Raw genomic sequence first — 13,355 nt, forward strand, 5'->3', positions numbered from 1 at the left:
ATGGTGTTTTTTCCCGGCAGAGCCGTTCCCTGTTTTCCGCCGGGTGCCAGGGTGAGGGAGGGCAGGGCGGCTCTGGGGCTCCTCTTATCTCCTGCCCACAGTCCTCGGCTCATTTTTGGGGGAGCCGAGGCAGGGAGAAAGGAGAAAAGTCACCCCCTGGGCACCTCCTGACCCTGTCCGAGTGGCCATCCCTGAATTATTTTGTGGCCACTTCAGAGCTGCAGTTGCCACCTCAGAACCCCCCAAAAATTGGAGGAGCATCGTGAGAAACTCATCATGGGCAACTGTATCCCCGTGGTGAGTGAGCCCCCCAAAATTCCTGTCCCATCCCCGGGGAGGGAGGGGAGGGCTGGGGGTCCTCGGTGGGAGGGAATCCCCAGTGGGATTTAGGGGAGTTGGGTGGGGTTTTTGGGGATCCCTGGTGCTGATTCCACAGTAATCTCCAGTGCTCAGGTTTAGGGGGATTTATGGGATCCCTGGTGCTGATTCCACAGGAATCCCCAGGGTTTAGTGGGGTTTTGGGGGATTTAGGGGATCCCTGGTGCCGATTCCATGGGAATCCCCAGTGCTCAGTGGAGTTTAGGGGGACTTAGGGGATCCCTGGTGCTGATTCCATGGGAATCCCCTGGGCTCAGTGGGGTGTAGGGGAGTTTTGGGGATCCCTGGTGCTGATTCCATGGGAATCCCCTGGGCTCAGTGGGGTGTAGGGGAGTTTTGGGGATCCCTGGTGCTGATTCCATGGGAATTCCCAGGGCTCAGTGGGGTTTAGGCGGGTTTTGGGGTTTAGGAGTCCCCAGCACCGAGCAGAGCCATGAGGTCCCCTGTTCTGAGCAGGATCTTGGGGATCCCAATTCTGAGCAGGCTCATGGGGGGTCCCCAATTCTGAGCAGGATCATGGGGGTCCCCAATTCTGAGCAGGATCAGGGGGGTCCCCAGCACTGAGCAGAGCCATGAGGGTCCCCAATTCTGAGCAGGCTCATGGGGGGTCCCCAATTCTGAGCAGGATCATGGGGGTCCCCAGTTCCGAGCAGGCTGATGGGGGGGTCCGTGTCCCCACACCCCCATCCTCCCCGTGTCCCCGCTGTGAGCAAACGTGCCCGTCCCGCAGCCCAGCCGTGCCCACCGTGTGTCCCTCCCTGATAACCCACCCTGCCCTGCCCTGCCCTGCCCTGCCCGGCTGGGTGATCCCAGGGTGATGTGGCACCTTCCCCATGCCCATCCCCTTCACCCGCAGACCCCCGGCATCCTGGAGACCCCCGGCACGCTGGACCTGGAGGAAATCATGAGCGACCTCTCCTCCTACAACGACACTTACACCAACGCCACCTTCCTGGACTACGACGCCGCCCCGTGCCACAACCGCTTCTGTCCCCTCTTCCAGCGCGTAGCCCCCCCTTTCCTGGCCACCACCAGCGCCACGGCCACGCTGGCCACCGTCGCCTTGCTGGTGGCCCTGTCCGAGCGTCCCCAAGCGTGGCGGTGGCCGCAGAGCCGCGCCTTGGTGGCGCAGCTGGCGCTGGGCACGGCGCTGTTCGCGGCGCTGCTGCCGGCGCTGGCCGCGGGCGTGGCGTGGGGTTGGCACCTGGGCACGGGGTTGTGTCGCCTCACTCACCTCCTGTGGCACTGGAGCGTCTTCGCCCAGGCTCTGCTGGTGGCCAGCGGTTCCCGTGGCACGGTTTGGGCTCGCTGGGACCCCCGCAGCCGCCGGCTGGCCGTGGTGCTGTGGGCAGCGGCGCTGCTTTTGGCCACTCCGGCCGCTCTGGTCAGCGGCGTGGCGGCGGGCACGGCCTGCATCCAGCGCAGCGTGGGCATCCTGGCACCGGCGTACCTGCTGCACCTCGCCCTGTGCCTCTGCCTGCTGCTGCTGCTGCCCGCGGGGCTGCTGCTGGCCGCGCTGGCCGTGCCGAGCTTCAGGGCGAGCTGGGCGAGCGGAGCCGGGCTGGCCTGGCTCTTCCTGGGGCTCTGGGGGCCCTACGGAGCGGGGCTGGCGGCGGAGTTCCTGCTGCAGGCCGGGCTGCTGGAGCCCACCTGCGGCTCCTTCGAGCATTTCGACCTGGCCCTGGGGCTGAGCGAGGGGCTGGGGGTGCTGCACTGCGGGCTCGGGCCGCTGGCGATGCTGCTCGCCCGCCGCTGCCGCCGCGGTGCCGGGGCTGCAGGGGGATGCTGAGCTCCGGGACTGCCGGGCTCCGGGGGATGCTGAGCTCGGGGGGATGCTGAGCTCGGGGGGATGCTGAGTCCCCGGGACTACCGGGGCTGCCGGGGGATGCTGAGCTCGGGGGGATGCTGAGCTCCGGGGGATGCTGAGCTCCGGGGGATGCTGAGTTCCGGGACTGCCGAGCTCCGGGGCTGCTGAGCTCCGGGGGATACTGAGTTCAGGGATTCCTGAGCTCCGGGACTGCTGAGCTCCCGGTAGTGCCGGGCTCCGGGACTGCTGGGCTCGGGGGCTGATGAGTTCCTCCGGGACTGCTGAATTCCGGGATTGCCGAGCTCCGGGATTTCCGGATTCCGGGACTGCTGAGTCCCCGGTATTGCCGAACTTCGGGATTGCTGAGCTCCCGGTGCTGCCGAGCTCCCGGTGATACCGAGCTCCGGGATTGCCGAGCTCCCGCTGTATACTGAATGTGGGTGCTGCTGAGCTCGGGGATTGCGGAGCTCCCGGGGCTACTGGTCTCCGGATTGCCGAGCTCCGGGGAATACTGAACTCCCGGTGCTGCTGAGCCCCCGGGGCTATCGGGCTCCGGGATTGCTGAGCTCGGGGGGCTTCTGAGCTCCGGGATTGTCGAGCTCCCGGTGCTGCCGGGCTCCGGGACTGCCGAGCTCCGGGACTGCTGAATTCCGGGACTGCCGAGCTCCGGGATTGCTGAATTCCGGGATTGCTGAATTCCGGGACTGCCGAGCTCCGGGATTGCCGAGCTCCGGGATTGCCGGGCTCCGGGGTCTGCACCGCAGAACCAAACGGACCCACGGCACCGGACTTGGACCCCCCGGCTGAGCCCCGACCCCCAGACTTGGACTCCTTGGCACCAGACTTGGACCCCTTGGCACCAGATTTAGACCCCGGGCACCAGACTTGGACTCCTTGGCACCAGACTTGGACCCCTTGGCACCAGATTTGGACCCCGGGCACCAGACTTGGCACCCTGGATCCTGGCCCTGCCGCACCAGCCTGAGACGCCCCAGCAACAATGCCTGTGCCCCCACCCCATCACTGCCCCCCAGCCTGGCCTGGACCACCCAGCACTGACCCCTGGGCACCTGGCACAAGCCTTGGCACCTGGGCACTGACCGCTGGCCCCACAGCCTCTGTCCCACAGCCAACACTCCCCCAGGACCCCCCGTTCTGTGCCCTCTGTCCCCTCCCTTGGGGTCTCAGCCCCCTCTTTGGGGCCAGACCCTCCAACTGCCCAACACAGACAGTGCTGGGCTACCTCAGGCTGCCCGGGGGGGTCACCCCAGACTCCTGGGGGATCCCCAAGGCTCAGCCCCGGATGCCCCCACACAGCTCCAGGGGGAGATTTTGGAAGTGATGGGATTTTTTTCCAGTGGGAATTGCACACAATAAACACAAGCGCCAGAGGCACTCCCAGTTCATGGACTGGATGGGACTGGGAGGTGATGGCGGGGGGGACAGGAAAGGGGGGGGGTTCGTGCTCCTCGTGCTTCCAAATTGGCAGGAAAAGTTCCCAAGGAAGCTCTGCAGCCTGCCAGGGGGGAGTTGGGGGCATTTATACCCAGAGCCCACGAGGGCCGGGCGCGTGCGGTCACGGGTGTGACACGGGCACGGCAGTGGGGACAACGGGGCTGCTCTGCCTCAGCCAAGCCCTGGAGGAGCTGGGGCTTCATCTCCCCTAAACCGGGGGGGGCTGATCAGTGGGGAACGAGCCTACATTGTCCCCAAAATTTGGGATCCATCAAATCCCTGCAGGAAGTCTACACCCCCAGCCCAGACTCTGGCTCCTCTGCCATTTGGGGCAGGTAAAACCTTCCGCCTTCCCATCTGCCTGTCCCCTTGGGGACACTCCAGGACACTGGGCCACTCACGGCTCCATCTCTGTCCCCTTGGGAGAGCAGAGCCCGGGATGTGTCCCCGAGCTGTGGCTCAGAGCAGGGGGCCAGGGGAACCTTTCCCTGCACCCCTCGGATGATCCCAAATCAAACCACATCCCCCTGATGGGGTTTACCCACAGCGGGCACACCTGGGGAAGGCGTTTCCGGGGTGTCCCCACCCCACCTCCCGAGTAGACACACGGCTGGGGTGTCCCTGTCCCCTGGGAGGGGGGGGACACACCCAGAGCCAAGCTCCAAAGAGGAGCCCCGTGCAGGCAGGTGACCCCAGATCTTGTGGCTGGGCCGCGTGACGGCATGAAATCACCCACCCTGGGCATGAAATCGCCCTCTGGGGCACGCCAGGCTGCTGGGGATGGCATTGGGGACATCCCCCCCAGCAGTCCCCTCCCCTCTTTGGGTACATAAACCCGGCGGCAGCGCCGCGCCTGCCCGGCTCCAGCACCCACCATGGGCCACCTGCAGCTCTGGCTGCTCGTCCTGGCTGGGCTCACGGGGATGGCGGCCCAGGAAGGTACGGGGGGACACCGGGGTGGGGGGATAGAAGCCAGCACGGGGTAGGGCAGCTCCAGAGGGGGACGTGGCAGCAGCTCTGGGTCACTCTCGGCTGGAGGATGCTGGAGCATGCTGGAGCAGGGGACAGTCAGAGAGGGTTGTGGGCCACCCCAGGCTCCCAGCCAGGTCCCCCCCTGTGTTGTCCCCAGACCTGTACCGAAAGGTGTTCGTGTTCCGGAAGGATCCCAGCGACGCCTTCGTGGCGCTGCGGGCGCGGCTGCAGCAACCGCTGCACAACTTCACCGTCTGCCTGCGCTCCTACACCGACCTCACGCGGCCCCACAGCCTCTTCTCCTACGCCACCAAAGCCCAGGACAACGAGATCCTCCTCTTCAAGCCCAAACCCGAGGAGTACCGCTTCTACGTGGGGGGAAAATTCGTCACCTTCCGCGTCCCCGAAGGCCGCAGGGACTGGGAGCACGTCTGCGCCAGCTGGGAATCCGCCACCGGTGTCGCCGAATTTTGGCTCAACGGGAAGCCCTGGCCGAGGAAGGGGCTGCAGAGGGGCTACACGGTGGGAGCCACGGCGTCCATCCTGCTGGGGCAGGAGCAGGACAGTTTCGGGGGTGGTTTTGACCTCTACAATTCCTTCTCGGGCGAGCTGACCGACGTCTACCTGTGGGACGCGGGGTTGTCGCCGGACAAGATGCGCGCGGCCTTCCTGTCCTTGCGCCTGCCGCCGGCGCTGCTGGCCTGGAACAGCCTCAGCTACGAGGTGAAGGGAGATGTGGTGGTGAAACCCCGGCTCCGGGAGGCTCTGCAGGCCTGAGGGTTGTGGGGTTTGTGGTTGGGGTGGCCTGGGTGGCTGCTGTCCCCTCCTCATCCTCATCTCTCACACCCATCTCCGCAGCACGCAGCTTCAGCTCTACAACCCACCACGAGGAAGGTTCCCCAGCTGGGGATGTGTGGGACTCGGATTCGGTCAAAGAGAGAACGGAGAGTTTCTAGCCAGGCAGAAGCCTAGGAAAGAGCTGGGGAAGAATGTAAATAATTCTTTATCTCTCTTGTTGTTCACATTGTTTATAGTTAAGTTCTATCACTGTGCGTCAAGCACTTTGTGCCAATGCTGTGGGTTGTTTTCACTTCAGAACCAATGGATTTGATCCTTGCGAAGCTCTGTATAAAAGCGCGGTGTATTTTGAATAAACTGGAGTTTTACTCTCAGCAGCCTTCTGGTCAGTCCTGCCTCGACAGCGACAGGGATGGGGTCCCCCCTGAGTGTTGGTGGCACCCAATTCCCCTTCCCACACCCCCTGAGCTGTCCCATGCATGGGCAGGACACAGATCCAGAGGCTCCAGCACTGCCCAGCCCCACGTGGAGTCAGGAACGGGAAGAGCCTTCCCTTGGGGACAGGGGGATTGTCCCCAAAACCAGTCCCCGCACTCACCGGGCTGATTTCCCAATGGGGACGAAGGTGGGTGTCACCACGAAAGTCACTGTCACTGAGCAGCTCCGGGTGGCTCCGAGGTCCTCCCTTCTTTATGGTGGTGGCAGTGGCCGTGGGGCTGCTGCGGCTCTGCCTCCTCATCCTCGCTGCAATCTCTGCTCCCACAAGGTTGGAAATCGGGATCCCCACGTGGGACATGGGGATAGGGAGGTTCAGCCCCATATCTGTGAGTGGGTTTAGCCCCATGTCCTGGAGGATTCCGACCCAGAGCTCTGGGGGTGCAGTCCTGGAGCTCATGGGGGGTTCAGCCCCATGTCCTGGGGGATTCAGCCCCATGTCCTGGGGGATTCAGATGCAAAGGTCTGGGGGTTCAGTCCTGCAGCTCTTGAGGGGTTCAGCCCCATATCCTGGGGGATTCAGACCCAGAGCTCTGGGGGTGCAGTCTTGGAGCCCTTGGGGGGCTCAGCCCCATGCCTGTGGGGGGGTTTAGCCCCATGTCCTGGAGGATTCTGACCCAGAGCTCTGGGGGTGCAGTCCTGGAGCTCTTGGGGGGTTCAGACCCATGTCCTGGGGGATTCAGATGCAAAGGTCTGGGCGTTCAGTCCTGCAGCTCTTGAGGGGTTCAGCCCCATATCCTGGGGGATTCAGACCCAGAGCTCTGGGGGTGCAGTTCTGGAGCTCTTGGGTGGTTCAGCCGCATGTCCTGGTGGAGCACAGTCCCATATCCTGGTGGAGCACAGTCCCATATCCTCGAGGATTCAGACCCAGAGCTCTGGGAGAGCAGTCCTGGAGCTCTTGGGGGGCTCAGCCCCATGCCTGTGGGGGGGTTTAGCCCCATGTCCTGGAAGGTTCCGACCCAGAGCTCTGGGGGTGCAGTCCTGGAGCTCTTGGGGGGCTCAGCCCCATGTCTGTCGGGGGGTTTAGCCCTATGTCCTGGAGGGTTCCGACCCAGAGCTCTGGGGGTGCAGTCCTGGAGCTCTTGGGGCGTTCAGCCCCATGTCTGTGGGGGCACAGTCCCATATCCTGGGGGATTCAGATGCAAAGCCCTGGGGGTGCAGTCCTGGAGCTCCGGCCCCGCTCCGCCTCAGCTCCGGCCCCGTTCCTCTCAGCTCCGGCCCCGTTCCCCCTCAGCTCCTCCTCAGCCCGGCCCCGCTCCCCTCAGCTCCTCCTCAGCCCGGCCCCGTTCCCCCTCAGCCCCGCCTCAGCCCGGCCCCGTTCCCCTCAGCTCCGCCTCAGCCCGGCCCCGCTCCCCTCAGCTCCGCCTCAGCCCGGCCCCGCTCCCCTCAGCTCCGCTCAGCCCCGCCCCGCTCTCGCTCCGCCCCGCGCGGCCTCCCCGGTACGGCGGGGCCGGGGGGCTCCGGGGCCGCGGGGAGCGGGGCAAGGCCGGGACCAGCCCCGGAGCTGCGGGGACGGGAGGGTCCCGGGGGGCTGAACGGGGGTCCCGGGGGGCTGAACGGGGGTCCCGGGGGGCTGATGAGGTGTATGGGGGCGGCTGAATTGGGGGAGCCGGTTAAACTCTCTGAGGGGTGGGTGTGGGGGTCCTGACATGAGGGGTGTCAGTGGAGGGGTCTGAATTTGGGTTTTATTTGGGATTCCTGCCCAGGGAGTGCAGGGGAGTTTGGGGTACCCTGGTCACGATCTCCAGGGTGTGGTTTTGGGGGTCCTGACATGAGGGGTGTCAGTGGAGGGGTCTGAATTTGGGTTTTATTTGGGATTCCTGCCCAGGGGGTGCAGGGGAGTTTGGGGTACCCTGTGGTTTTGGGGGGCCTGGGGGTCCTGACATGAGGGGTGTCAATTGAGGGGTCTGAATTTGGGTTTTATTTGGGATTCTTGGTCAGGGGAGTTTGGGGTACCCTGGCCACAATCTCCAGGGTGGGGTTTTGGGGGTCCTGACATGAGGGGTGACAATTGAGGAGTCTGAATTTGGGTTTTATTTGGGATTCCTGGTCAGGGGGTGCAGGGGAGTTTGGGGTACCCTGGCCACAATCTCCAGGCTGTGGTTTTGGGGGTTCCAGGTGTCCTGACATGAAAGATGTCAATTGAGGGGTCTGAATATGGGTTTTATTTGGGATTCCTGCCCAGCGGAGTTTGGGGTACCCTGGCCATGATCTCCAGGCTGTGGTTTTGGGGGTCCTGACATGGGGGGTCTGAAATGGGGAGTCTGGGGGTCTTGACCTGGGGGTCCTGGGGATGTGGGCAGGTTCTCCAGGGGGTTAATTTTGGGGGACCAGGGGTCCTGATGGGCAGGGTCTAAGATGGGGGTCTCGGGGGTTTTTGAGGGGTCCCAAGGTTTCTGGCCAGGGGGTCCAAACCACACCCTGGAGATCGTGGCCAGGGTACCCCAAACTCCCCTGCACCCCCTGACCAGGAGTTCCAAATAAAATCAAAATTTTGGGATTTTTTCTGAGGTATACCGGGTTCTCCAAGGGGATGGTGTTGGGGGGGTCTGGAAATGGGGGTTCTGGGGGGTCCCAGCATCCGAAATGGGGGTTCGGGGGGTCCTGACTTGGGGGATCTGCCCCGGGGGTACCACCATCCAAAATGGGGGTTCTGGAGGTCCTGACTTGGGGGATCTGAGGGGATCTGCCTCGGGGGTCCCAGCATCCGAAATGGGGGTTCGGGGGGTCCTGATTTGGGGGATCCGAGGTGATCTGCTGCGGGGGGTCGTGATTTGGGGGATCCGAGGGGATCTGCCCCGGGGGTCCCCCAGAACAGCAGTGTCCCCTGTGCCCACAGGCAATGGATGCATGCAAGCCCCCCAACTTCTCCTGGGTGGTGGAGGGGCGGCTGGCGGGGCTGGCGATGCCCCGGGAACCGGGACATTACCGGTACCTGCGGGAGCTCGGCGTTCGGCACTTGGTGTCCCTGAGCGAGCGGGCCCCGCCCCACCACGGCTGCTGTCCCCAAATTCAGCTCCACCGGCTCCGAGTGGCCGATTTCACCCCGCCGAGCCCCGAGCAGATCCGGAGCTTCCTGCGGATCGTGGAGGAGGCCAATGGCCGCGGGGAGGTACGGCCGGGGGTGCCTGGGGGTGAGAATTGGGGGGCAAATGCGAGAAGACACTTTGGGGGGACACCTGGAGAGGACAATTGGGGTGGTGACACTGGATGGGGGGCAAATCCTGGGGGAAATACCTGGAGGAAGACACCAGGAGAGGGGACACTTAGGGGACACCTTAGGGGACACTTAGGGGAAGACATCCAGGGGATCACTTAGGGGACACCTGAGGGGGTGGCATCTCAGGGTGGGGAGCACCTGGAGGGTTTTGGGGAGACCTCAGCAGGGTGACACCTTGATGGGGGGGTCACCTCAATGGGGAGAGTCACCTTGAGGAGGGGTTGGCACCTTGGTGTTGGGGGACACTTTGGAGGGCGGATGGCACCTTAGTGGGGGTGACACCTCAGGAGAGGGACACCACTTGAGGAATGCCACCTTGGGAGGGTGACACTTGGAGGGGAAGGCACACCTGTGGCTGGGCTGTGACACCTGGTGGATGTGCCATCTCAGGGGGGTTGCCACTTGCAGAGGGGACACATAGGAAGATGCCAGTGGAATGCCAAAATGGGTGTCACTGTCACCCAGGGGTGGGCTGTGAGTGTCCAGCGGTGCCACCCACCCGCCGTGTCCCTGTCCCCAGGCCGTGGCAGTGCACTGCATGCTGGGCCACGGCAGGACTGGCACCATGCTGGCGTGTTACCTGTGCAAGGAGCAGCGCCTGGCCGCTGGCGATGCCATCCGCGAGATCCGGCGCCTCCGACCCGGCTCCATCGAGACCTCGGAGCAGGAGCAGGCCGTGCTGCACTTCTGCCAGCGCCTCGGGTAGGTGCCACCCTCGCCAGGGTGTCACCACCCACCACGGGGGTCTCCTCCCCGCCAAATGTCCCCAGTTGTGGCTCACCGGTGGCGTTTGTCCCTCCACAGCGCTGGCGAGGAGACCTGAGGGCGTGCGTGGCATCCGTGGGACTGGGCACCTCCAAGTGCCAGGCGTGCCCAGCTCCGTCCGTCCCCTCCTGCATTAAAGGACTGGCCTGTGGCTTCTCTCCAGGTCTGGTTTTGGGGTGCACATTTTGGGGATGCCTGGCCATGCTGGCCATGCTGGGCACCTGCAGGCCTGGCTTGGTTGGCAGCTTCATCCTGGGATTTGGGGTCCTGGGTTTGGGGTTCTTCAGGGTTCTGGTTCTGGATCCCAGCCTGGAGCTCCCTCAGGGGCCTGAATTTGGGGGCGTTCAAGGTCCTGGTTGTGGGGTTATTTGGGATCCTGGTTCTGGGGTCATCTGGAGTCCCAGCTCTGGGTCCCAGCTCTGGGTTCTGGTTTTGGAGTCCCAGCTCTGGGTCCTGGCTCTGGTTTTGGGGTCCCAGATCTGGGTCCTGGCTCTGGTTTTGGGGTCCCAGCTCTGGGTCCTGGCTTTGGGGTCCCAGATCTGGGTCGTGGCTCTGGGTTCTGGTTTTGGGGTCCCAGATCTCGGTTGTGGCTCTAGTTTTGGAGTCCCAGCTCTGGGTCCTGGCTCTGTGTCCTGACTCTGGGTCCTGGCTCTGGGTTTTGGCTTTGGGGTCCCTGCTCTAGGTTCTGGTTTTGGGGTCCCACTTCTGAGTCCTGGCTTTGGGTTCTGGTTTTGGGGTCCCAGATCTGGTTTTGGGGTCCCAGCTATGGGTCCCGGCTCTGGGTTCTGGTTTTGGGGTCCTGGCTCTGGGTTCTGGTTTAGGGGTCCCAATTCTGGGTCCCAGCTCTGGGTCCTGGCTCTGGGGTGCCCCAAATGTTGTTTTTGGGGTCCCACGGGATCCCAGCTCTGGGGTGGATCTCGCTCTGGATCCCTTAGGGACCACCAGCAGCCCCCAGAGCTCCCCCCCAGATCTGTCACCCGCCGGCGCCGCGCTGCCACGTGGAGGGTGACAACCGTGTCAGCGCCCGGGGGGCCGAGCCGGGACGTGGACGCTTAAAGTGTAGCTTAGCCGGAATTGAGGCATCTCCATCCAAAAATCCAATCCTGGAAATCTCTTCTCAGCTGCTCCTAACCTTGGTGGCATTTAAATCCCGGTTGGAAGCGGTGTCACCGTCCCCATTTCCGGGCGGGTGGCACATGGCTGGCAGCGCCCCGGGCACGAGTGGAGCCAGCGCCTCAACCAGCAGCTCCACGGTCCCCCAAAAAAATTCCTTTGGAAGGCCACAATGTCACGGGATGAGGTGCCAGGGTGGTGACATGACACCGGGGTGGTGACACCGGGGTGGTGGTGGCACTGCTGGCAGTCCAGCTGTGCCCTGCCCAGATGTGCCCAGAATTGGGGAGGTGCTCGCTGCAGAGTGTGGGGTCACTCCAAAACTTTGCACAACTGGCTTTGGTGGCCCGTGGTGGCATTTTGGGGACGCCCGTGTCCCCCAAGCGATGCCACAGCGAGGCCACCCCAGAGCACGGGGCTGTGTTGGGGTGCAGAGGCGGTTTGGGGGTGCCCAGCCCTGTGTGGGGACACAGTGGGGACACAGTGGGGAGACAATGGGGACACAATGGGGACACAGTGGGGACACAATGGGGACACAATGGGGACACAGTGGGGTCACAATGGGGTCACGATGGGGACACAATGGGGACACAGTGGGGATGCAGTGGGGACACAGTGGGGACACAATGGGGAGACAATGGGGACACAATGGGGACACAATGGGGACACAGTGGGGATGCAGTGGGGACACAGTGGGGATGCAGTGGGGACTCAGTGGGGACACAGTGGGGACACAATGGGGACACAGTGGGGATGCAGTGGGGACACAGTGGGGACACAATGGGGACACAATGGGGACACAGTGGGGTGGGGACACAATGGGGACAGTGGGGACACAGTGGGGACACAATGGGAAGACAATGGGGTCACAGTGGGGACACAGTGCCGTGGGGACACAACGGGGACACAATGGGGATACAATGGGGACAGTGAGGACACAGTAGGGACAAAGTGGGGACACAATGGGGACAAGTGGGGACACATTGGGGACACAGTGGGGACACATTGGGGACACAGTGGGGTGGGGAAACAATGGGGACACAGTGGGGACACAAGGGGGACATAATGGGGACACAATGGGGACAGTGGGGACACAGTGGGGACACAATGGGGACACAGTGGCCACAGTGGCAATGCGGCCAACGATGCCCAGCCTAAGCGAAAGCTGCTTACGGCAGAATTATTGCCCTTAACCCCGCTGACCCCGCGCTGTCCTCAGAGTCCCCCGCGCTCGGGGGGCCGGGCCGGGCCGGGGGGGCTCCACCGACGCCCCCAAACCCTCCGAGGGGGGCTGAGCTTGGGGGGCACCGCCCCAGCGGGATCGCGGGGCTCCGGTGTGGCCGGCTCGGTGTCACACGTGCGGGGTTTGCACGTCCCTGGATGCTGGCTCTGCGCTGGGGATGTCCCCGCTGTGTCCCCCTCCTGTCCCCAGGCCAGGCTGGCGAGTGGCCCAGCTCCGGCTCAGCCCGCCGGGGATGGGGAGGTGGCAGCGGTGGCTGTCCCCGTGTGGGGACACTTTTAGGATGGGATTAGAGAGGGGGAGATGGGATGGGGAAGGGCGAGCGGGAGTGCTGGCACAGAGGGGACACAGGGCTGGGCTGCTTGTCACCCCCTGCCTGTCCCTGTGTCCCACGGGGGGTGTCCCACGGGGGGATCACACACCCAAACCCCACCCACGTGTCCCGTCCACGTCCCACCCGTGTGTCCCGTCCACATCCCACCCGTGTGTCCCCTCTTTGTCCCACCCGTGTGTCCCCTCTTTGTCCCACCCCTGCGTCCCACCTCTGTCCCCTGTGTGTCCCAGGAGTGTTTGGCCTGTGTGTCCCGCCCATGTGTGCCATCTGCGTCCCCTCCACGGTGCCACCCATGTGTCCCACTCGTGTGTCCCACCCATGTGCCACCCCTGTGTCCTATTCATGACCCACCCCGTGTCCCACCCTATGTCCCCCGTGTGTCCCATTCGTGTCCTCCCTCTAGATGCCCCTCCCGCAGCCCCCCGTGCCTGCCCCGGTGATCCCCCATGTGTCCCCCGTGTCCCCCTCGCTTGTCCCCCCATGTCCCCTCCGTGTCACCCCACACGCCACCCCTGTGTCCTATTCGTGACCCCCGCCGTGTCCCACGCTATGTCCCACGTGTGTCCCACCCGTGTGCCCACTCGTTTCCTCCCTCTAGATGCCCCTCCCGCATCCTCCCGTGCCTGCCCTGGTGATCTCCCATGTGTCCCCCCCATGTCCCCCTCGCTTGTCCCCCCATGTCTCCTCCGTTTCACCCCACACGCCCCCGATCCCCCGCCCCACTCCGAGAACTACATCTCCCAGCACCCCTCGCTCCCCGCTGCCTCGCTCCGCCATT

The 13,355-nt window shown here is 64.1% G+C and overlaps 3 protein-coding genes across 6 annotated transcripts in view; all 3 read left to right on the forward strand.

Moving 5' to 3' along the window:
• The window catches only part of LOC110471475 (cell adhesion molecule 3), a 38,714-nt gene extending 33,325 nt beyond the window's left edge, over positions 1–5,389 (forward strand). Inside the window, exons 1-2 of one of the 2 annotated variants that reach the window (XM_021532151.3) lie at positions 3,730–4,579; positions 4,770–5,389. In XM_021532151.3, coding sequence (XP_021387826.1) covers positions 4,516–4,579; positions 4,770–5,389 — 684 coding nt within the window. In that variant the 5' untranslated portion in view covers positions 3,730–4,515. Of the gene's footprint in view, positions 1–3,729; positions 4,580–4,769 lie in introns of those variants that run through there. The other variant, XM_085560634.1, reaches the window with a different exon arrangement.
• ACKR1 (atypical chemokine receptor 1 (Duffy blood group)) lies at positions 59–3,580 on the forward strand. The gene is made up of 2 exons (XM_021532250.4): positions 59–297; positions 1,235–3,580. The coding sequence occupies exons 1-2, from the start codon at positions 277–279 to the stop codon at positions 2,165–2,167; spliced, it is 954 nt and encodes a 317-aa protein (XP_021387925.3). The 5' UTR covers positions 59–276; the 3' UTR covers positions 2,168–3,580.
• A 1,855-nt stretch (positions 5,390–7,244) lies between the features above and the next one.
• On the forward strand, positions 7,245–10,041 carry DUSP23 (dual specificity phosphatase 23). 3 transcript variants are annotated; one of them, XM_021532288.3, is made up of 4 exons: positions 7,245–7,344; positions 8,745–9,017; positions 9,646–9,827; positions 9,930–10,041. In XM_021532288.3, exons 2-4 carry the CDS (start codon positions 8,748–8,750, stop codon positions 9,946–9,948), a joined length of 471 nt encoding a protein of 156 aa, XP_021387963.1. In that variant the 5' UTR covers positions 7,245–7,344; positions 8,745–8,747; the 3' UTR covers positions 9,949–10,041. The 3 variants fall into 3 exon arrangements, with proteins under 3 accessions (XP_021387963.1, XP_085416763.1, XP_085416762.1); XM_085560636.1 differs by lacking the exon at positions 7,245–7,344 and adding an exon at positions 7,528–8,416; XM_085560637.1 differs by lacking the exon at positions 9,930–10,041 and having other exon boundaries at positions 9,646–9,831.
• The last annotated feature ends 3,314 nt before the right edge of the window (positions 10,042–13,355 follow it).

The sequence above is a fragment of the Lonchura striata genome, chromosome 25 (genome assembly GCF_050655825.1).
Source record: "Lonchura striata isolate lonStrDom1 chromosome 25, ASM5065582v1, whole genome shotgun sequence".
Lineage (NCBI taxonomy): Eukaryota > Metazoa > Chordata > Aves > Passeriformes > Estrildidae > Lonchura > Lonchura striata.